The sequence below is a fragment of the Pongo pygmaeus genome, chromosome 16 (assembly GCF_028885625.2).
Source record: "Pongo pygmaeus isolate AG05252 chromosome 16, NHGRI_mPonPyg2-v2.0_pri, whole genome shotgun sequence".
In the NCBI taxonomy this organism is placed as follows: domain Eukaryota; kingdom Metazoa; phylum Chordata; class Mammalia; order Primates; family Hominidae; genus Pongo; species Pongo pygmaeus.
Window position 1 is genome coordinate 30251905 of NC_072389.2, and position 21362 is coordinate 30273266.

Here is a 21362-nt window from a genome sequence, read left to right on the forward strand (position 1 = left end):
CAACACGGATGCGGGGCATCCTTGGCCCTCTCTGCCACCAAACCCTGGAAAGACAGGGCAAGCAAAAGACAGTGTTGGCTCAGGCAAGATGCCTAGGCTGTACCCTACTGCAGGCCCCAAGAGCATGTCCACTGCTCAGGCCAGCTCCCACACATGACCCCAGGGCCATACCAGGGACACAGGGCACAGGACAGGGCCATCAACCAGCTCCTGGCCAACCAAGGTGGTTGGCCAGATGCCAAAAGCCGCTGCAGACCTGGCCCTCTCACAGCCAGCACCTGAGCATTGTAGGCACCGGCCCTGGTGCCCTCTCCAAGCCTGGGGGGCCCCTGGGCCACACTTTCTCTGGTGGGTCCCCATCCATGCCCTGCCCAACTCCAACACACAGAGCCCGGCTACACTCAGCCAATCAGGAACCAGATGGTGTCTTCTCCTTTCCTTGGGCACAAGACCCTGCCACCCTGAGGTGACCCCAAGGCTCAGAAGCAGCCTGGGTGGCAAATTCCCTTGACAGCAGGCCTTCCCACCTCAGGAGGACACTCTTTTCACCACTAGACCTCAAGGAAGGGTTGTCCCCAGCAGGATCGAAGCTGCCTCCTTGACCGAAGGCCCCCAAGTCCCAGGGCCTGCAGCACCACCAGGTACCAGCCAGAGCTCAGTCTTGACCGAACCTCACTGAAACAGTGCCGTCCCTCACCAGACTCAAGGAGGTACCACTAAGATGGCCCATTGCTCAACAGGGTTGGTCCCATTCAAGGTCATGGGTGTGGAGCATTCCTTGAATTTTCACAGCCTGACTGTGTGGGCCCAATCACTCACCCCTCTCCAGGGAGAGAGAACTCCAGTGTAACCTCTAGGGTGTGCCACATTCCCTGTGCCCCTCCTCCCCATGTGCCCTGGACAGTACTCCAGGCCTGACCTGTCCACCGAGTTTCAGCTGGGAGCTGCCCTACATTGGGCTGAAGGAACCCTTTGCTGCCTGGACCACTGTCACCCCTGCAGGGCTTCAGGAAAGATGTGCTCCTTGGGTCGGATTCCCAAGGAAGTGGCCTTCCTGTAGAAACCATCCCTCCCTGGTGGGGAGTAGGTTGGCAGCCTGAGAAAACCCTAGTGGCCCGAAGGCTGAATGTTGGGGACCCCATGCTGCATCACTCATGGCCCATGACCAAAACAGGATGCACTCGCCTATGCTGCTCAAGGCCGCGGGGACCACTTGGGCAGAAGAGCTCACTGAAAGACACAGGGGAAAATGGGGGCTCAAGAAGGAGAGTCCAACGTGCCCCGTCACCAGGGACCTGGAGCCCGGATACCAAGCCAGCACAGGGAGGCTGAGCTGCCTCACGGAGGAGCACAGAGATAGGGTTGGGCCCACCAGATGCCCTTCAGGGCCTCGAGGTCTCCAGCCCAAAATACATTTACTCTGTCAGGGACCTCAGAATCCCAGCATCCTCTTCCAAAACTCTCACCTAGGCTGGGCCTCAGCGTAATCCTATCGAGCATGATTTTTAAGTCATCACCTCTCTTCAGGACAACATAAAGTTCTCATCATCGACCCAACCCAGGGTACCCCCCTCCCTGCACATGCATCCAGCAGGACCCAGATGGGCTCACCACAGCTCAGTGCAGGAGCCAAGGGTGCCAGAAGGGCCCAAGCTTCAGCACACCAGGGGCTGGGCACCTGGCTGACTGACATTGGCCCAGTGACAGCAGGCCCAACACAAGTTTTCCTCTGGGATCACCATCTGGGGAGACAGGAGGAAAACATGTGTACAAACTGACCTCCATGTGGGGAAGGGGGTCGGGGTGCCAGCTCACCCTCACTCGCCCTCCATGGAGACATGTGATGAGTTCAATGTGAAATACTGACTCATCAAGTACACAGAGTACCTTTGGCCCTCCCTTCCACTGAACCCGGAGAGGACAGGGCAGGTGGGTCACTGGGCTTGAGCAAAACGCCTAGGCTGCGCCATACTACAGGCCCCAAGAGCACCTCCACTGTTCAAAATGGCTCCCCTGCATGACCCCAGGGCTGCCCTGGGGCCACTAGGCACAGACCCGGGCCACCAACCAGGTCACGACCAACCAAGGAGGTTGGCCCAGATGTCACATCCTGCTGAAGACCTGGTAGTTGCATAGCCTGTCCCTGGGCATGGCACGCTTGTCCAGGCACCCTCTCCAAGCATGCAACAGAAATCATAGCCTGGACCTGCAGTGCCACGTGCTTTCTCTGGTGGGTCCCCATCCATACTCTGCACACCTCCCACACACAGAGCCAGCAACACTTGGCCAATCAGGAGATACATGGTGCCCTCTGCTTTGCTTGGGCCCAAGACCCCGCCACCCTGGATGTGACCCCAAAGCTCAGAAGAAGCTTGAGTGACAAATTCCTGGGACATGTCCCTCGACAGCAGGCCTTCCCACTTCAGGAGGCCACCCTTCCAGACATTTGATGTTGGAAAAAGGGTGACCCCCAGTGGGATTTGGGCTCTCCCTTGGCCCAACGCCCACGAGTCCCAGTGCTGACCTGCAGCACCACCAGGTGCCGGCCAGAACTCTGCCTTCACCCAACCTCAGGGAAACAATGCCGCCCCCCAACCAGGCTCCAGGAGACCCACTGGGATGGCCCATTTCTCAACAGGGACCATCCCATTCAGGGCCATGGTGGGGTGCAATCCTTGAATCTCCATGAACAAACCCAAGAGGTCCATTTGTGCATCACACGCCAGGCACTGAGAGCTCCCATGTGACCCCTGTGGTGCCCCAGAGGCTCTCAGTCACCCTCATGTGGCCTGGGCAATCCTTGAGGTCTGACTCAAGCACCGAGTCTCAGCTAGGAGCTGCCTTGTGTGGGGCTGAAAAAAACCCTTTCCTGCCTGGACCACCATCACCCCTGCAGGGCTTCAGGGAAGGTGTCCCCCTTGGGTCTGATTCCCCAAAACGCCGCCCTCCTGGAGAACCTATGCCTCCCAGGTGGGAATTCAGGTCGGTTCCCTGAGAAAACCCTTATGGCTGTAAGGCTGACCCTCGGTGACCCACATGGTCTTGCTCATGACCCATGACCCCAGCAGGATCCACTCACCTATGCTGGTCAATGCCAAGTGGCCTACCTGGGCAGAAGCACTCACTGAAAGACACAAGGGGAGAACAGGGGCTTAGGGAGGAGCCACCAACATCCTGGCCCAGGGAACCAGAGTGCCAACAGAAAGCCCACAGAAGGAGCCTGGACTGCCTCATGGAGGAGCACAGAGACAGGTTGAGCCACCTCCAGATGCCCTTCAGAGCCTTGAAGTCTCCAGCCTAAAATACAAGGGCCCTACCGGAGCCTTCAGGATCCTACTGTCCTCTTCCAAAATTCTCAACTAGGCTATGCCTCAGCGTAATCCTATTGAGCATGATTTTTAAGTCACCACCTCTCTTCAGAACAATATAAGGTTCTCAACATTGACCAAACCCAAGGCAACCCCCTCCCTGCACATGCATCCAGCAGGACCACGATATACTCACCACAGTTCAGTGCAGGAGACCAGGATGCCAGGAAAAGGCCTGAGCTTCAGTGCACCAGGGGCTGGGAAACTGGCTGACAGACACTGGCCCAGGGCCATTGGGCCCAACGCAAATCTTCCTCCAGGCTCACTATCTGGGGGGACAGGAGGAGATGTGTCCAAATAGGGCCTCACATCTCCATGTGGAGAAGGGGGTAAGGGATACCCCTGTAATGGGTTCCATGTGGAACACTGACCCATCACAGATGCAGGGCACCCTTGGCCCTCCCCATCACCAAACCCTGAGAAACAAGGCAGGCTGGTCATTGGGTTCGGGCCAGACACCTGGGCTGTGCCATACTTCCAGTCTGGAGAGCACCTCCACTGCCCTCACCAGCTCCCCCGCATAATCCCAGGGTTGCCCTGTGACCATTGGGCATGGGCCACGGCCACCAACCTGCTCCCAGCCAACCAAGGAGGGTAGCCTGGAAGCTATGCACCGTTGCAAACCTGGCAGTCACATAGCCTGCCTCTGGGCGTGGTGGGCACCCACTGAGGAGCCCTCCCCAAGTGTGCACTGAAAATCACAGCCTGGGGACCTGGGCCATGAGCTTTCACTGGTGGGACCCCATCCATATCCCACACACCTCCCAAACACAGAGCTGGGCCACACTCAACCAATCAAGGGCCACATGGTATCTTCTTGTTTCCTAGGGGCCAAGATCCCGAGACCCTGGAGGTGACCCCTTGGCTCAGAAGAAGCCAGGGCAGCAAATTCCCGGTACAAGACCCTAGACAGTGGACCTTCCCACCTCAGAATGCCACTGTTACCGCCACTCAAACATGGAGAACAGGTGACCCCCATGGGACACGGGATACCCCCTTAACCCAAAGTCCATGGGTCACAGGACTGGCCTGAAGCACCACCAGGAGCCGGCCAGATCTCAACCTTGACCCAACCCCATTGAAACTGCACCACCCCGACCAGGCTCAATACGTGCCACTGGGATGGCCCATTGTTCAACAGGATCAGCCCCATTCAGGGCCACAGGTGGGATGACACCCTTGAACCTCTGTGGCCCGACCCCGTCACCACCCCCCAGGAACATGCCCGGGGACCGAGAGCTCCTACGTGAAACCTGTGGCACCCCGGAGCCCTTCTGGTCCCCCTCATGTGGCCTGGGCAGTCCTCAAGACCTGACCCGCACACCAAGTCTCAACTGGGCGATGTCCTGCATGGGGCTGAAGGAACCCTTTGCTATCTGGACCATTGTCATTCCTGCAGGGCTTCAGGGAAGGCATCCTCCTCGCGTAAGATTCCCAAGGAAGCGGCCTCCTGGAGAAACCATCTCTCCCTGATGGGAATTAGGGTCAGCTCCCTGAGGAAACCCTCATGGCCTGAAGTCTGACCCTCGGCGAACCCATGCCCATGATGCCAGCAGGATCCACTCACCTATGTTGGTCAATGCCAGGAGGCCCCCCCTTGGCAGAAGAGCTCACTGAAAGACACAAGGGGAGAACTGGGGCTCAGGGAGGAGCCACCCACGTGCCACTTCACTGGGGAACAGAAGGGCCAACACCAAGCCCGCACAGGGAGCCTGGGCTGCCTCACAGAGGAGTGCAGAGACAGAGTTGGGCCTCCTCCAGATACCCTTCAGGGCCTCCAGGGCTCCAGCCCAAAATACAGTGGCCCTGCCGGAAATCTCGGGATCCCAGCATCCTCTTCCAAATTTCTCACCTAGGTTGGGCCTCAGCGTAATCATTGAGCATGGTAATTTTAAGTCATCACCTCTCTTCAACACAATATAGGGTTCTCATCATTGACCCAACCCAGGGCACCCCCCCCCCACCCACACATGCATCCAGCGGGACCCAGATGTGCTCACCACAGCTCAGTGCAGGAGATCAGGGGGCCAGGAAGGGCCTGAGCTTCAGTGCACCAGGGGCTGAGCACCTGGCTGACAGACACTTGCCAGGGTCCATTGGTCCTGATGCAAGTCTTCCTTCAGGCTCACCATCTGGATGGACAGGAGGAGGACATGTATCCAAACAGGGCCTCATACCTCCAGGTGGGGAACGGGGTAAGGGATACCCATGTGATGGGATCCATGTGGAACACTGACCTGTCACGGATACAGGGCACCCTCAGCCCTCCCCATCACCAAACCCTGAAAAAACAGGGCAGGCAGATCATTGGGCTTGGGCAAGACCCCTGGTCTTCATGCTATCGCAGACCTTGAGGGCACCTCCAGTGCCCCCTCTGGCTTCTCCTTCACATGATCCCAGGGCTGCCCCGGGACCACTGAGCATGGGACAGGGTCACCGACATGCTCATGGCCAACTGAGGAGGCTGGCCCAGAAGCCATTGGCCACTGTGGACGTGGAAGTTGCATAGCCTGCCGCTGGGCATGGTGGGCACCTGCCCAGGCACTCTCTCCAAACAACACCTGAAATTGCAGCCTGGAGTACCTAGGCCATGTGCTTTCTCTGGTGGGTCCCCATCCATGCCCCACACATGTCCCAAACACAGAGCCGGGCCACCCTCGGCCAATCCTGGGCTACATGGTGTCCTTTCCTTAGGCCCAAGACCCTGCCACCCTGGACATGACCCCATGGCACAGAAAGAGTCTGGGCAGCAAATTCCCAGGACAGGACCATCAACAGCGGGCCTTCCCACCACACATTCCACTCTTCCAGCCACTCACCCATGGGGAAGGGGTGACCTTCAGCAGGACACAGGTTGTCAACTTGGCCTAAAGCCCACGAGCCCCAGGTCCAGCCCACAGCCCCACCAGGCACTGGCCAGAGCTCAGCCTTGACCCAAACCCAGGGAAACAGCACTGCCCCCCGCCAAGCTCAAAGAGGTGCCATGGGATGGTCCATAGCTCAACAGGGTCAGTGCCATTTTGGGCCATGGTTGGGGTATAATCCTTGAACCTCCACAGCCCAACCCCGTGGGCTCATTCAAGCACCCCTCTCCAGGGAAAGAGAATTCTTGCATGACCCCCGTGGTGCCCCGGAGGCTCTGTGGCCCCCGTCATGTGGCCTGGGCAGTCCTCGAGGCCTGACATATGCACCGAGTCTCAGCTGGGAGCTCTCCTGCACGGGGCTGAAGGAAGTCTTTCCTGCCTGGACCACTGTCATCCCTGCAGGGCTTCAGGAAGGCAACATCTTGGGTCCAATTCCCAAGGAAGCCGCCCTCCTGGAGAAACCGTCCCTCCCCAGTGGAAATACAGGTTGGCTCCCTGAGGAAACCCTCCTGTCCTAAAGACTGACCCTCGGTGACCCCACGCAGCCTGACTCATGGCCCATGACAGCAGCAGGATGCACTCACCTATGCTAATCAAGGTGAAGGGGCCCTTCTGAGCTGAAAAGCTCACTGAAAGACACAAGGCAACAATAGGGACTCAGGGAAAAGCCACCAACATGCCCTGCCCCTGGGAAACAGTGCCAACACCAAGTCCGCACAGGGAGCCTCGTGTGCTTCACGGAGGAGCACAGAGACAGGGTTGGGTCCCTGTGAGAGGCCCTTGAGCGCCTCCAGGTCTCCAGCCCAAAATACAGTGGCCCTGCCAGGGACCTCATGATTCCCAGTGTCCACTTCCAAAATTGTCACCTAGGCTGGGCCTCAGCGTAATCCTATTGAGCATGATTTTTAAGTCATCACCTCTCTTCAGGACAATATAGGGTTCTCATCATTGACCCAACCCAGTGCACCCTGCTCCCCATGCATACAACCAGAAGAACCCGGATGGGCTCACCAGCTCCATGAAGGAGACCAGGGTACCAGGAAGGGCCCAAGCTTCAGTACAACAGGACCTGGCCACCTGGCTGATGGCCTCTGGCTGGGGCACAGCAGGCCCAGTGCAAGTCTTCCTCCAGGCTCACCATCTGGGGGGACAGGAGGAGGGCCCATGTGATGGGATTCACATGAAATACTGACCTGTCACGGACACAGGGTACCCTTGGGCCTCCCTGCCACCAAACCCTGGAAGGACAGGGCAGGGAGGTCACTGGGCTCGGGCAAGACGCCTGGGATATGCCTAATGCACACCTCAAGATAACCTCCCCTGCCCACACTGGCTGCTCCACATGACCCCAGGGCTGCACAGAGACCACTGGACATGGGCTAGGGCCACCAACCAGCTCACGGCCAACAAAGGAGGCTGGTCCTGATGCCAGGCACTGCCGCAGACCTGGTAGTTGCATAGCCTGCCTTTGGGCATGGTGGGCGCCCAACCAGGTGCCCTCTCCAAGTGCACATCAGAAATCGCAGCCTGGGGCCCCATGGGCCCATGCTTTCTCTGGTGGGTCCCCATCCATGCCCTGCACACCTCCCAAACTCAGAGCCAGGCCATGCTCGACAAATCAAGGGCCACATGGTGTCTCCTCTGCTCCTTGGGCCCAAGACCCCACCACCTGGAGGTGACGCCATGGCTCAGAAGCAGCCTGGGCAGCAAACTCCCAGGAAAGGATCCTCCACAGCAGGCCTTCCCACCTAAGGAGGCCATGCATCCTGACACTGGCACTCAGGAAAGATGTGACCCCCAGCAGAACTCAGGCTGCCGACCCGGCCCAAAGCCCACAAGTCCCTGGGCCAGCCTGCAACACCATCAGGTGCTGGCCAGAGCTCAAGCTTGACCCATCCCCACTGAAACAGTGGTGCCCCCACCAGGCTCAATGTGGAGCCACTGGGATGGCTCATTGCTCAACAGCATCGGTCCCATTCAGGGCCACGGGTGGGCGCGATCCTTGAAACACTGCGGCCTGACCCTGTGGGCCTGATCACTCTGTCACCACCCCCACAACAAGCCTGAAGACCGAGAGCTCCTGCAAGACCCCTGTGGTGCCTCACAGCCTGTGTGGCACCCCGCGTGTGGCCTGGGCAGTTCTCAAGGCCTGACCCATGCACAGAATCTCATCTGGGAGCTGCCTGCCCTTCAGGGGCTGAAAAAACCCTTTGCTGCTTGAAACATCATCACTTCTGCAGGTCTTCAGAGAAGATGTCCTCCATGGGTCCAATTCGAAAGAAAGTGGCCCTCTGGGAGAACCCATCCCTTCCCGGTGGGGACTCCCCTACTCCCTGAGGAAACCCTCCTGTCCTGAAGGCTGACCTGGAGTCACCACATGGGCTGGCTCATGGCCCATGACACCAGCAGGTTCCACTCACCTATGCTGGTCAATGCCAGGGGACCCACCTGGGCAGAAGAGGTTACTCAAAGACACAAGAGAGAAAGGGGACTCAGGGAGGAGCCACCAACCTGCCCCACCCCTGGGGAATGGGACTCTGACACCAAGCCCACACAGGGAGCCTGGGCTGCCTCATGGAGGAGTGCAGAGACAGAGCTGGGGGCCACCAAGATGCCCTTCAGGGCCTTGAGGTCTCCAGCCCAAAATACAGTGGCCCTGCCAGGGACCTCAGGATCCTAGTGTCCTCTTCTAAATTTCTCCCCTAGGTTGGGCCTCAGTGTAATCCTATTGAGCATGATTTTTAAGTCATCATCTCTCTTCAGACAATATAAGGTTCTCATCATCGACCCAACCGAGGGTAACTCCCTCCCATGCATGCATCCAGTGGGACCCAGATGGGCTCACCACAGCTCAGGGCAGGAGACCAGGGCTCCAGGAAGGGCCTGAACTTCAGTGCATCAGGAGCTGGGGACCTGGCTGACAGACACTGGCCCAGGTCCACTGGGCCCAATGCAAGTCTTCCTCTGAGTTCACCATCTAGGATAGGAGGACACGTGTCCAAGTAGGGCCTCATGCCTCCATGTGGGGAAGGTGGGTAGGGGATATCCATGTGATAGGATCCATACAGAGCACTGATGCATCATGGAGACGGACACGGACCACCCTTGGCCCTCCTAGCCACCCAACCCTGGAAGGACAGGGCAGGTGGGTCACTGGCCTCACACAAAAAGTCCAGGCTGCGCCCTACTGCAGGTCCAGAGAGCACCTCCACTGCCCTGCCGGCTGCCCTGCACAATGCCAGGTCCACCCTGAGACCACTGGGCACAGGCCAGGGCCACCAACCAGCACATGGCCAACCAGGAGGCTGGCCCGGATGCCACGTGTGGCTGCAGACTTGGCAGTCAAGAGCCTGCTCCTGCCCCTCTCCAAGCACACACTGGAAATCACAGCCTGGGGCTCCAGGGCTACGTACTTTCTCTGATGGGTCCCCATCCATGCCCTGCACACCTCCCAAACACAGAGCCAGGCCACACTCAACCAATGTGGGGACACATGGTATGCTCCCCTTTCCTTGGACCCAAGATGCTGCCACCCTGGAGGTGACCTCATGGCTCAGAAGCAGCCCGGGTGGCAAATTCCCAGGACAGGTTGCTCAACAGCGGGACTTCCCATCTTAGGAAGCCACCACTCCCGCCATTCAACCTCCAGGAAGGGGTGACCCCAAGCATGACCCAAGCTGTCCCCATGGCCCAAAGCCCATGAGTTCTAGGGCCAGCCTGCAGCACCACCGGCACTGGCCAGAGCTCAGCCTTGACCTAGCCCCAGGGAAACACCACCACCCACCACCAGACTCAAGGAGGTGCCATTGGGATGGTCCATTGCTCAACAGGGTCAGTCCCATTCAGGGCCAGAGTCCTTGAAACTCTGCGGCATGACCCCCATGGACCCAATCGTCTACTCCTCTCTGCAGACCCCCCATAGCACCCCAGAGTCCCTGCGGCCACCTCATGTGTCCTGGGCAGTCCTCAAGGCCTGACTGATGCACCGAGTCTCAGATGGGAGCTGCCTGCATGGGGCTGAATGAACCCTTTCCTGCCTGGACCACCATCACCCCTGCTGGGCTTCAGGATAGGCGTCCTTGGGTCCGATTCCCAAGGAAGTGGCCCTTTTGGATAACTCATCCCCAGTGGGAATTCAGGTCCATACTTTTAGGAAACTCTCATGGCCCAAAGGTAGATGCATGGTGGCCCCACTTTGCCTCGCTCATGACCCATGACCCAAGCAGGATCCACTCACCTATGCCGGTCAATGTCAGAGGGCCCACCTGGGCAGAAGAGTTCACTGAAAGACACAGGGGAGAATGGGGACTCTGGAAGGAGCTGCCCACATGCCCCACCCGGGAACCAGAGCGCCAAAACCAAGCCCACACAGGGAGCCAGGGCTGCCTCACAGAGGAGCAGAGACAGGGTTGGACCCCCTCAAGATGCCCTTTAGGGCCTTGAGGTCTCTAGTCCAAAATACAGTGGCCCTGCCTGTGACCTTGGGATCCCAGCGTCCTCTTCCAAAATTTTAACCTAGACTGGGCCTCAGCATAATCCTATTGAGCATGATTTTTAAGTCATTACCTCTCTTCAGGACAATATAAGGTTCTCATCATCAACACAACCCAGGGCATGCCCCTCCCCACGCATGCATCCAGTGGGACCCGGATGTGCTCACCACAGCTCAGTGCAGGAGACCAGGGTGTTGGGAAGGGCCTGAGCTTCAGCGCACTGGGGACCAGGGACCTGGCTGACGGACACTGGCCCAGAGCCAGGGGGTCTTCCTCTGGGCTCACCATCTGGTGAGATAGGTGGAGGATGGGTCCAAACAGGGCCTTACCCTACCATGCGGGGAAGAGAGCAGGGAGTGCTGGCTCACACATGCTCTCCCTCCATGTACCCATGTGATGGGATCCATGAGGAACACTGACCTGTCATGGACACGGGGGACCCTTGGCTCTCCCTGCTACCGAACCCTGGAAGGACAGGGCAGGTGGTTCACTGTGCTCAAGCAAGAACACCTGGGCTGTGCCCTACTGCAGGCCCCAAGAGCACCTCCACTGCCCATGCTGGCTCCCCCAAACAACCCCAGGGCTGCACCAGGACCCCTCAGCACATGCCAGGGCTATCAACCAGCTCATAAGCAATCAAGGAGGCTAGCCCGGATGCCACGAACTGCTGCAGACCTGGCAATCACATAGCCTGCGCCTGGGCGTGGAGAGTGTCCACTCAGACACCCTCTATAAGCATGCTGGAAATCACTTCCTGGGGCCCCAGGGCCATGTGCCTTCTCTGGTGGGTCCCCATTCATGCACCACATACCCCCCAAACACTCTCCCCACTCTTAGCCAATCAGGGGACACATGATGTCCTCTCCTTTCCTTGGGCTCAAGATCCTGCCTCCCTGGAGGTGAACCCATGGCTCAGAAGCAGCCTGGACAGCAAATTGGTGGGACAGGACCCTCAACAGTGGGCCTTTCACCACAGGATGCCTGCCACCCTTCCAGCCACTCCACCTCTGGGTAGGAGGACCTCCAGAGGCAGGCGGGCTGCACCCTTGGCCCAAAGTCCACAATTCCCAGGGCCAACCACCAGGTGTGGGACAGAGCTCAGCCTTGACCCAACCCCTTTGAAGCCACGCTGCCCACACCAGGCTCAAGGAGGCACCAATGGGATAGCCCATTGCTCAACAGGGTTGGTTCCATCAGGGCAATGGGTGGGGCCTGACCCTTGAATCTTGGCCTGAATCCATAAACTCGATCACCCACACCCTGCTACCATCCCACCACCCCCAGAAAGCCTCAAGGATGGAGAGTTCCTGCTTAACACCTGTGGCCTCCGGAGATCCTGTGGAACCCCTCATGTTGCCTGGGAGTCCTCAAGCCCTCACCTGTGCACCAAGTCTCAGCTAGAAGCTGTACTGCATTGGGTTGAAGAGATCCTTTCCTGCCTGGACCACCATCACCCCTGCACAGCTTCAGGGAAGGCATCCTTCTTGGAACCAGTTTCTATGGAAGACACCCTCCTGGAGAAACCATCCCTCCCCAGTGGGGATTGAGGTCAGCTCCCTGAGGAAACCCACATGGCCTAAAGGTGACCTCCGGCAACCCTATGCACCCTGGCTCATGGACCATGACACCAGCAGGATGTACTCACCTATGCCCATTAAGACCAGGGGGACCACCTGGGCAGAAGAGCTCACTGAAAGACACAGGGGAGAATGGGGACTCAGAGAGAAGCTGACAATATGCCCCATTCCCAGAGAATAGGAAGGCCAACACCAAGCCCACACAGTGAAAGTGGATTGCCTCACGGACAAGCGCAGAGACAGGTTGCAGCAGCCCTCAGACGCCCTTCAGGGCTTCAAGGACTCCAGCCAAAAATAGAGTGGCCTGGCTGGGGATCTCGGGATCTGAGCATCCTCTTCCAAAATTCTAACCTAGGCCAGGCCTCAGAATAATCCTTTTGAGAATGATTTTTAAGTCATCACCTCTCTTCAGGACAATATAAGGTTCTCATCATCGACCCAACCCAGGGCACCGCCCTCCCCGCCGATGCATCAAGCAGTACCCGAATGGGCTCACCAAGCTCAGTGCAGGAGACTAGGGCACCAGGAAGGGCCTGAGCTTCAGCACACCAGGGGCTGGACTCCGGGCTGATGGACACTGACATGGGACCAGTAGCCCCAATACAAGTCCTACTCCAGGGCCACCATCTGGGGGAACAGAAGGAGGACATGTGTCCAACCAGGGGCTCATGTGGAAAAGGGAGCAAGGGGTGCCTGCACACACATGCGCTCCCTCCATGGACCCATGTGATGGGATCCAGGTGAAACAGTGATGGTAATGAACCCAGGGAACCCTTGACTCTCCCCACCACCGAACCCTACAAGCCTGACCACATGGGTCCGATCACCCACCTCTCTCCGGGGACAGAGAGCCCCCTGCATAATCCCTGTGACACCCTGGAGCACCTGTTGCCCTGCTCATGTGGCCCAGACAGTCCTGGAGGTCAGACGCACCCACTGAATGTCAGCAGAGAGCTGCCCCACATGACACTGAAGGAAACCTTTCCGGCCTGGCCCACCAAAACCCCTGCAGGGCTTCAGCGAAGGTGTCCTCATGGGGTCAGATTCCCCAGGAAGCCACCCTCCTGGAGGACCAACGCATCCCTCCGCGGTGGGGATTCAGGTTGGCTCCCCGAGGAAATCTTCCTGTCCTGAAGGCTGACCCTCAGTGACCCCATGTTTCTGGCTCATGGCCGATGAACCCAGCAGGATCCACTCACCTGTGCTGGTCAATGCCAGGGGACCTGCTTGAGCAGAAGAGTTCACTGAAAGAATCACGGGGAGAACAAGGGTTCAGGAAGGAACCACCAACCTGACCTGCCCCCAGAAAACCAGAGTGACAACACCAAGCCCGCACAGAGAGCCTGGGCTGCCTCACAGAGGAGTATAGGGACAGGGTTGGGCACCCCTGATACCCTTCAGGGTCTCCAGGTCTCCAGTCAAAAATACAGGGGCCCTCCTGGGGACCTCAGGATCCCAGCATCCTCTTCCAAAATTCTAACCTAGGCTGGGCCTCAGCATAATCCTTTTGAGAATGATTTTTAAGTCATCACCTCTCTTCAGGACAATATAAGGTTCTCATCATCGACCCAACCCAGGGCATCTCCCTCCCCACCCATGCATCCAGTAGTACCCGAATGGGCTCACCAAGCTCAGTGCAGGAGACTAGGGCACCAGGAAGGGCCTGGGCTTCAGCACACCAGGGGCTGGATGCCGGGCTGACAGACACTGACGTGGGGTCAGTGGCCCCAATACAAGTCCTCCTCCAGGGCCGCCATCTGGGGGGACAGGAGGAGGACATGTGTCCAACGAGGAGCTCATGCCTCCATGTGGGGAAGAGGGTGGGGGGTGGAGGGTGCCAGTTCATGCATGCTCTCCCTCTGTGGACCCATTTGCTGGGATCCATGGGAAACACTGATGTGTCACAGACACAGGGGACCCTTGGCCCTCCCTGCCAGGGAACCCCGTGAGGACACGGCAGGCGGGTCACTGGCCTCAGGCAAGACACCCAGGCTGCACCCTACTGCAGGTCCCCAGAGCAGCTCCACTGCCCACACTGGCTGTCCCACATGACCCCAGGGCTGCACCCGAAACCCTGGGAAAGGGCCAGGGCCAACCAATAGCTCACAGACAACCAAGTAGACTGGGCCAGACACCACGTGCCACTGCCGACCTGACAGTTGCACAGCCTGACCCTGGGTGTGGAGGGGGCCCAGGACCGTCTCCAAGCATGCACTGAGAAATTGCAGCCTGGGGACCGAGGGCCATGCGTTGTCTCTGGTGGGTCCCTATCCATGCCCCATACAACACCTCCCACACACAGAGCAGGGCCACACTCAGCTAACTGAGGGAAACACGGTGTCTTCTCCTTTCCTAGGGCCCAAGACCCTGCCACCCTGGAGGCGACCCCATGGCTCAGAAGCAGCCTGGATGGCAAATTTCCAGGACAGTTCCTTCCACAGCGGGCCTTCCCACCTCAGGAGAATGCCCTTCCCACCACTCGCCCACAAGGAAGGGGCGACCCCCAGTGGGACACAGGCTGCACCCCGGGCCCAAGGCCACAAATCTCATGGCCGGACTGCACCACCATCAGGTGCTGGCCGGAGCTAGTCTCAACCCAACCTCAGGGAAACAGTGGCACCCCACACCTGGTTCAAAGTGGCACCCCTGGGATGCCCCAATGCTTAACAGGGTTGTTTCCCTTCAGGGCCATGAGTGTGGTGTGATCCTTGAATCTGGGGCCCGACCCCATGGGCTGAATCGCCCGCCACTCTTAGGGGTCGGAGAGACCCTGCGAGGACCCTGTGGTGCCCCAGAGCCCTTGTGGCCCCCCTCATGTGGCCTGGCCATCCTAGAGGCCTAACCCAACCACTGAGTCTCTGCTGGGCGCTGCCCTGCCTGGGGCTGAGGGAACCCTTTCTTGCCTGCACAACTGGCACCCTTGCAGGGCTTCAGAGAAGGCATCTTACTTGGCTCAGATTCACAAGGAAGCTGCCCTCCTGGAGAACACATCCCAGGTGGGGATTCAAGTCGGCCCCTGAGGAAACACTCATGGCTCAAATGCTCACCCTCGGCAACCCTATGGCCTGGCTCATGGCCCATGACCCAAGCAGGAGACACTCACCTATGCCGGTCAATGCCAGAGAGTCTGCTGGGTGAAAGAGCTCACTGAAAGACACAGGGGAGAACAGGGGCTCAGGAAGGAGCAGCCAAAATGCCCCGCCTCCAGGAAAGCAGAGCGCCGACACCAAGCCCACACAGGGAGCTTGGGCTGCCTCACGGGGGAGTGAAGAGACAGGGTTGGGCCCCCACAAGGTGCCCTTCAGGCCTTCTAGGTCTCCACCCCAAAATACAGGGGCCCTGCCAGGGACCTCATTGATTCCCAGTGTCCTTTTCCAAAATTGTCACGTAGGGTGGGCCTCAGCGTAATCCTATTGAGCATGAATTAAGTCATCACCTTTCTTCAGGACAATATAAGGTTCTCATCATTGACCCAATCCAGAGCACATTCCTCCCCATGCATGCATCCAGTGGGACCCGGATGTTCTCACCACAGCTCAGTGCAGGAGACCAGGGTGCCAGGAAGGGCATGAGCTTCAGTGCACCGGGGTCTGGCATCTGGCTGATGGACATTGGCTTGGGCCAGGGGATCCAAGAAGAGTCTTCCTCCAGGTTCACTATCTGGAGGGACGGGGGTCAGGTATCCAAACAGGGCCTCATATCTCCATGCAGGAAAGGGAGCAAGGGGTGCCTGCTCACACATGTCCTCCCTCCATGGACCCATGTGATGTGATCCATGTGAAATAGTGACGGTAATGGACTCAGGGAACCCTTGACTCTCCCCGCCACCGAACCCTACAAGCCTGACCCCATGGGCCCGATCGCCCACCTCTCTCCGGGGACAGAGAGCTCTCCTCATAATCCCCGTGACAGCCTGGAGCCCTTGTTGCCCCGCTCATGTGGCCCGGGCGGTCCTCGAGGTCAGATGCAGGCACTGAATGTCAGCAGGGAGCTGCCCCGCATGACACTGAAGGAAACCTTTCCGGCCTGGACCACCATCACCCCTGTAGGGCTTCAGTGAAGGTGTCCTCCTGGGGTCAGATTCCCCAGAAAGCCACCCTCCTGGAGGACCAACCCATCCCACCACGGTGAGGATTCAGGTTGCCTCCTGGAGGAAATCTTCCTATCCCAAAGGCTGACCTGCAGTGACCCCATGTGTCTGGCTCATGGCCTATGATACCCAGCAGGATCCACTCACCTATGCTGGTCAATGCCAGGGGACCCGCCTGAGCAGAAGAGCTCACTGAAAGAATCACGGGGAGAACAAGGGTTCAGGAAGGAACCACCCACCTGATCAGCCCCCAGAAAACCAGAGTGCCAACACCAAGCCCGCACAGAGAGCCTGGGTGGCCTCACAGAGGAGCATAGGGACAGGGTTGGGCCCCACAGATACCCTTCAGGGCCACCAGGTATTCAGCCAAAAATACATGGGCCCTCCTGGGGACCTTGGGATCTCAGCATCCTCTTCCAAAATTCTCACCTAGGCTGGGCCTCAGCATAATCCTTTTGAGAATGATTTTTAAGTCATCACCTCTCTTCAGGACAATATAAGGTTCTCATCATCGACCCAACCCAGGGCACCTCCCTCCCCGCCCATGCATCCAGCCATACCCTTGTGGGCTCACCACGCTCAGTGCAGGACACTAGGGCACCAGGAAGGGCCTGAGCTTCAGCACACCAGGGGCTGGACGCCGGGCTGACGGACACTGACGTGGGGCCAGCGGCCCCAGTACAAGTCTTCCTCCAGGGCCACCACCTGGGGGGACAGGAGGAGGACATGTGTCCAACCAGGGCTCATGCCTCCATGTGGGGAAGAGGGTCGGGGGTGGGGGGTGCCAGTTGACGCATGCTCTCCCTCTGTGGACCCATTTGCTGGGATCCATGGGAAACACTGATGTGTCACAGACACAGGGGACCCTTGGCCCTCCCTGCCAGGGAATCCTGTGAGGACATGGCAGGCAGGTCACTGGGCTCGGGCAAGACACCCAGGCTGCACCCTTCTTACTGCAGGCCCCCAGAGCAGCTCCACTGCCCACACTGGCTGTCCCACATGACCCCAGGGCTGCACCCAAAACCCTGGGAAAGGGCCAGGGCCAATAACTCATGGAAAACCAAGTAGACTGGGCCAGACACCATGTGCCACTGCCGACCTGACAGTTGCACAGCCTGACCCTGGGCATGGAGGGGGCCCAGGACTGTCTCCAAGCATGCACTGAGAAATTGCAGCCTGGGAACCGAGGGCCATGCGTTGTCTCTGGTGGGTCTCTATCCATGCCCCACACAACACCTCCCACACACAGAGCAGGGCCACACTCAGCTAACTGAGGGAAACACGGTGACCTCTCCTTTCCTAGGGCCCAAGACCCTGCCAACCTGTAGGTGACCCTATGGTTCAGAAGCAGCCTAGACGGCAAATTTCCGGGACAGTTCCTTCCACAGTGGGCCTTCCCACCTCAGGAGGATGCCCTTTCTACCACTCGCCCACAAGGAATGGGTGACCACCAGCGGGACACAGGCTGCACCCTGGGCCCAAGGCCACAAATCTCAGGGCCGGACTGCACCACCATCAGGTGCTGGCTGGAGCTTGTATCGACCCAACCTCAAGGAAACAGCGCCACCCCACACCTGGTTCAAACAGGCGCCCCTGGGATGCCCCAATGTTTAACAGGGTCGTTTCCCTTCAGGGCCATGGGTGTGGTGTGATCCTTGAATCTGGGGCCCGACCCCATGGGCCGAATCTCCCGCCACTCTTAGGGGTTGAGAGACCTGCGAGGACCCTGTGGTGCCCCAGAGCCCTTGTGGTCCCCCTCATGTGGCCTGGCCATCCTAGAGGCCTAACCCAACCACTGAGTCTCTGCTGGGCGCTGCCCTGCCTGCAGCTGAGGGAACCCTTTCTTGCCTGCACAACTGGCACTCCTGCAGGGCTTCAGAGAAAGCATCCTACTTGGGTCAGAGTCACAAGGAAGCTGCCCTCTTGGAGAACACATCCCAGGTGGGGATTCAGGTTGGCCCCTGAGGAAACACTCATGGCTCAAATGCTCACCCTCGGCAACCCTATGGCCTGGCTCATGGCCCATGACCCAAGCAGGAGACCTCACCTATGCCGGTCAATGCCAGGGAGCCTGCTGGGTGAAAGAGCTCACTGAAAGACACAGGGGAGAACAGGGGCTCAGGAAGGAGCAGCCAAAATGCCCCGCCTCCAGGAAAGCAGAGCGCCGACACCAAGCCCACACAGGGAGCTTGGGCTGCCTCACGGGGGAGTGAAGAGACAGGGTTGGGCCCCCACGAGGTGCCCTTCAGGCCTTCTAGGTCTCCACCCCAAAATACAGTGGCCCTGCCAGGGACCTCATTGATTCCCAGTGTCCTTTTCCAAAATTGTCACGTAGGGTGGGCCTCAGCGTAATCCTATTGAGCACGATTTTTAAGTCATCACCTTTCTTCAGGACAATATAAGGTTCTCATCATTGACCCAATCCAGAGCACATTCCTCCCCATGCATGCATCCAGTGGGACCCAGATGTTCTCACCACAGCTCAGTGCAGGAGACCAGGGCTCCAGGAAGGGCATGAGCTTCAGTGCACCGGGGTCTGGCATCTGGCTGATGGACATTGGCTTGGGGCCAGGGGACCCAAGAAGAGTCTTCCTCCAGGTTCACTATCTGGAGGGACGGGGGTCAGATGTCCAAAAAGGACCTCACATCTCCATGTGGGAAAGGGAGCAAGGGGTACCTGCTCACACATGTCCTCCCTCCATGGACCCATGTGATGGGATCCATGTGAAATAGTGACGGTAATGGACCCAGGGAACCCTTGACTCTCCCCGCCACCTAACCCTACAAACCTGACCCCATGGGCCCGATCGACAACCTCTCTATGGGGATGGAGAGCCCCCCTCATAATCCCCGTGACACCCTGGAGCCCTTGTTGCCCCGCTCATGTGGCCCGCGCAGTCCTCGAGTTCAGATGTAGGCACCGAATGTTACCAGGGAGCTGCCCCGCATGACACTGAAGGAAACCTTTCCAGCCTGGACCACCATCAACCCTGCAGGGCTTCAGTGAAGGTGTCCTCCTGGGGTCAGATTCCCCAGGAAGCCACCCTCCTGGAGGACCAACGCATCCCTCCATGGTGGGGATTCAGGTTGGCTCCCCGAGGAAATCTTCCTGTCCTGAAGGCTGACCCTCAGTGACCCCATGTTTCTGGCTCATGGCCCATGAACCCAGCAGGATCCACTCACCTATGCTGGTCAATGCCAAGGGACCCGCTTGAGCAGAAGAGTTCACTGAAAGAATCACGGGGAGAACAAGGGTTCAGGAAGGAACCACCAACCTGACCCGCCCCCAGAAAACCAGAGTGTCAACACCAAGCCCGCACAGAGAGCCTGGGCTGCCTCACAGAGGAGTATAGGGACAGGGTTGGGCACCTTAGATACCCTTCAGGGTCTCCAGGTCCCCAGCCAAAAATACAGGGGCCCTCCTGGGGACCTCGGGATCCCAGCATCCTCTTTCAAAATTCTAACCTAGGCTGGGCCTCAGCATAATCCTTTTGAGAATGATTTTTAAGTCATCACCTCTCTTCAGGACAATATAAGGTTCTCATCATCGACCCAACCCAGGGCACCTCCCTCCCCGCCCATGCATCCAGCAGTACCTGAATGGGCTCACCAAGCTCAGTGCAGGACACTAGGGCACCAGGAAGGGCCTGAGCTTCAGCACACCAGGGGCTGGACGCCGGGCTGACGGACACTGACGTGGGACCAGCGGCCCCAATACAAGTCCTCCTCCAGGGCCGCTATCTGGGGGGACAGAAGGAGGACATGTGTCCAACCAGGGGCTCATGTGGGAAAGGGAGCAAGGGTGCCTGCACACACATGCGCTCCCTCCATGGACCCATGTGATGGGATCCAGGTGAAACAGTGACGGTAATGAACCCAGGGAACCCTTGACTCTCCCCACCACCGAACCCTACAAGCCTGACCACATGGGCCCGATTGCCCACCTCTCTCCGGGGACAGAGAGCCCCCTGCATAATCCCTATGACACCCTGGAGCACCTGTTGCCCTGCTCATGTGGCCCAGACATGTGTCCAACGAGGAGCTCATGCCTCCATGTGGGGAAGAGGGTGAGGGGTGGAGGGTGCCAGTTCACGCATGCTCTCCCTCTGTGGACCCATTTGCTGGGATCCATGGGAAACACTGATGTGTCACAGACACAGGGGACCCTTGGCCCTCCCTGCCAGCGAACCCCGTGAGGACACGGCAGGCAGGTCACTGGGCTCAGGCAAGACACCCAGGCTGCACCCTACTGCAGGTCCCCAGAGCAGCTCCACTGCCCACACTGGCTGTCCCACATGACCCCAGGGCTGCACCCGAAACCCTGGGAAAGGGCCAGGGCCACCAACAGCTCACAGACAACCAAGTAGACTGGGCCAGACACCACATGCCACTGCCGACCTGACAGTTGCACAGCCTGACCCTGGGTGTGGAGGGGGCCCAGGACCGTCTCCAAGCATGCACTGAGAAATTGCAGCCTGGGGACCGAGGGCCACGCGTTGTCTCTGGTGAGTCCCTATCCATGCCCCATACAACACCTCCCACACACAGAGCAGGGCCACACTCAGCTAACTGAGGGAAACACGGTGTCTTCTCCTTTCCTAGGGCCCAAGACCCTGCCACCCTGGAGGCGACCCCATGGCTCAGAAGCAGCCTGGATGGCAAATTTCCAGGACAGTCCCTTCCACAGCAGGCCTTCCCACCTCAGGAGGATGCCCTTCCCACCACTCGCCCACAAGGAAGGGGCGACCCCCAGTGGGACACAGGCTGCACCCCGGGCCCAAGGCCACAAATCTCAGGGCCGGACTGCACCACCATCAGGTGCTGGCCGGAGCTAGTCTCAACCCAACCTCAGGGAAACAGTGGCACCCCACACCTGGTTCAAAGTGGCACCCCTGGGGTGCCCCAATGCTTAACAGGGTTGTTTCCCTTCAGGGCCATGGGTGTGGTGTGATCCTTGAATCTAGGGCCCG

General features: G+C 58.8%; 2 protein-coding genes and 12 non-coding genes across 17 annotated transcripts; all 14 read right to left on the bottom strand.

Annotated features, from left to right (window-relative positions):
* Positions 1 to 276: 276 nt before the first annotated feature.
* Positions 277 to 13082, bottom strand: LOC129013542 (uncharacterized). 4 transcript variants are annotated; one of them, XM_063652486.1, is made up of 11 exons: positions 12799 to 13082; positions 12371 to 12415; positions 11146 to 11190; positions 10470 to 10514; positions 9078 to 9209; positions 7244 to 7373; positions 5369 to 5500; positions 4936 to 4981; positions 3505 to 3637; positions 3080 to 3124; positions 277 to 1742 (listed from the first exon to the last, which is right to left on the bottom strand). In XM_063652486.1, coding segments are annotated over exons 1-7 (552 nt in total). In that variant the 5' UTR covers positions 12953 to 13082; the 3' UTR covers positions 277 to 1742; positions 3080 to 3124; positions 3505 to 3637; positions 4936 to 4981; positions 5369 to 5499. The 4 variants fall into 4 exon arrangements, with proteins under 4 accessions (XP_063508556.1, XP_063508555.1, XP_063508557.1 ...); XM_063652485.1 differs by lacking the exon at positions 277 to 1742 and having other exon boundaries at positions 1765 to 3124; XM_063652487.1 differs by lacking the exons at positions 277 to 1742; positions 3080 to 3124; positions 3505 to 3637; ... (1 more) ...; positions 5369 to 5500; positions 7244 to 7373 and adding an exon at positions 10893 to 11013.
* On the bottom strand, positions 1474 to 1555 carry LOC129014809 (small nucleolar RNA SNORD115). The gene has a single exon (XR_008494346.2). It is a non-coding gene; the product is annotated as a small nucleolar RNA SNORD115 (small nucleolar RNA).
* On the bottom strand, positions 3368 to 3448 carry LOC129014842 (small nucleolar RNA SNORD115). The gene has a single exon (XR_008494377.1). It is a non-coding gene; the product is annotated as a small nucleolar RNA SNORD115 (small nucleolar RNA).
* On the bottom strand, positions 5228 to 5309 carry LOC129014845 (small nucleolar RNA SNORD115). The gene has a single exon (XR_008494380.1). It is a non-coding gene; the product is annotated as a small nucleolar RNA SNORD115 (small nucleolar RNA).
* Positions 7106 to 7187, bottom strand: LOC129014802 (small nucleolar RNA SNORD115). Its single transcript, XR_008494340.1, has one exon. It is a non-coding gene; the product is annotated as a small nucleolar RNA SNORD115 (small nucleolar RNA).
* On the bottom strand, positions 8942 to 9022 carry LOC129014827 (small nucleolar RNA SNORD115). Its single transcript, XR_008494364.2, has one exon. It is a non-coding gene; the product is annotated as a small nucleolar RNA SNORD115 (small nucleolar RNA).
* Positions 10755 to 10836, bottom strand: LOC129014840 (small nucleolar RNA SNORD115). The gene has a single exon (XR_008494375.1). It is a non-coding gene; the product is annotated as a small nucleolar RNA SNORD115 (small nucleolar RNA).
* On the bottom strand, positions 12661 to 12742 carry LOC129014838 (small nucleolar RNA SNORD115). The gene has a single exon (XR_008494373.1). It is a non-coding gene; the product is annotated as a small nucleolar RNA SNORD115 (small nucleolar RNA).
* Positions 13083 to 13498: 416 nt separating the features above from the next.
* Positions 13499 to 20366, bottom strand: LOC129014573 (uncharacterized). Its single transcript, XM_063652336.1, has 10 exons — positions 20307 to 20366; positions 20056 to 20133; positions 19989 to 20020; positions 19576 to 19620; positions 16967 to 17097; positions 16540 to 16584; positions 15833 to 15962; positions 15406 to 15449; positions 13929 to 14059; positions 13499 to 13546 (listed from the first exon to the last, which is right to left on the bottom strand). Exons 1-9 carry the CDS (start codon positions 20364 to 20366, stop codon positions 13947 to 13949), a joined length of 678 nt encoding a protein of 225 aa, XP_063508406.1. The 3' UTR covers positions 13499 to 13546; positions 13929 to 13946.
* On the bottom strand, positions 13791 to 13872 carry LOC129014828 (small nucleolar RNA SNORD115). Its single transcript, XR_008494365.1, has one exon. It is a non-coding gene; the product is annotated as a small nucleolar RNA SNORD115 (small nucleolar RNA).
* On the bottom strand, positions 15697 to 15776 carry LOC129014836 (small nucleolar RNA SNORD115). The gene has a single exon (XR_008494371.1). It is a non-coding gene; the product is annotated as a small nucleolar RNA SNORD115 (small nucleolar RNA).
* LOC129014830 (small nucleolar RNA SNORD115) lies at positions 16829 to 16910 on the bottom strand. Its single transcript, XR_008494366.1, has one exon. It is a non-coding gene; the product is annotated as a small nucleolar RNA SNORD115 (small nucleolar RNA).
* On the bottom strand, positions 18731 to 18812 carry LOC129014814 (small nucleolar RNA SNORD115). The gene has a single exon (XR_008494352.1). It is a non-coding gene; the product is annotated as a small nucleolar RNA SNORD115 (small nucleolar RNA).
* LOC129014831 (small nucleolar RNA SNORD115) lies at positions 19865 to 19946 on the bottom strand. The gene has a single exon (XR_008494367.1). It is a non-coding gene; the product is annotated as a small nucleolar RNA SNORD115 (small nucleolar RNA).
* Positions 20367 to 21362: the final 996 nt, after the last annotated feature.

What these genes read in the sequence shown, in the direction of transcription:
- LOC129013542 (XM_063652486.1), bottom strand. Translation starts at nt 12,952, where the DNA reads ATGTCCTCCTTCTGTTCCCCCAGATGGTGGCCCTGGAGTAGGACTTGT. An exon ending in CCTGGTCTTAATGGGCATAG is followed by an intron (nt 11,191 to 12,370) that starts GTGAGTACATCC and finishes CTGTCCTTCCAG; the next exon opens with GGTTCGGTAGCAGGGAGAGC. An exon ending in TCTGACATTGACCGGCATAG is followed by an intron (nt 9,210 to 10,469) that starts GTGAGTGGATCC and finishes CTCCTATCCTAG; the next exon opens with ATGGTGAACTCAGAGGAAGA.
- LOC129014573 (XM_063652336.1), bottom strand. Translation starts at nt 20,366, where the DNA reads ATGCAGGGGGCTCTCTGTCCCCGGAGAGAGGTGGGCAATCGGGCCCAT. An exon ending in CTTGGCATTGACCAGCATAG is followed by an intron (nt 17,098 to 19,575) that starts GTGAGTGGATCC and finishes CTGTCCCCCCAG; the next exon opens with GTGGTGGCCCTGGAGGAAGA. An exon ending in AGTGTCCTGCACTGAGCGTG is followed by an intron (nt 16,585 to 16,966) that starts GTGAGCCCACAA and finishes TGATTCTTTCAG; the next exon opens with TGAGCTCTTCTGCTCAGGCG.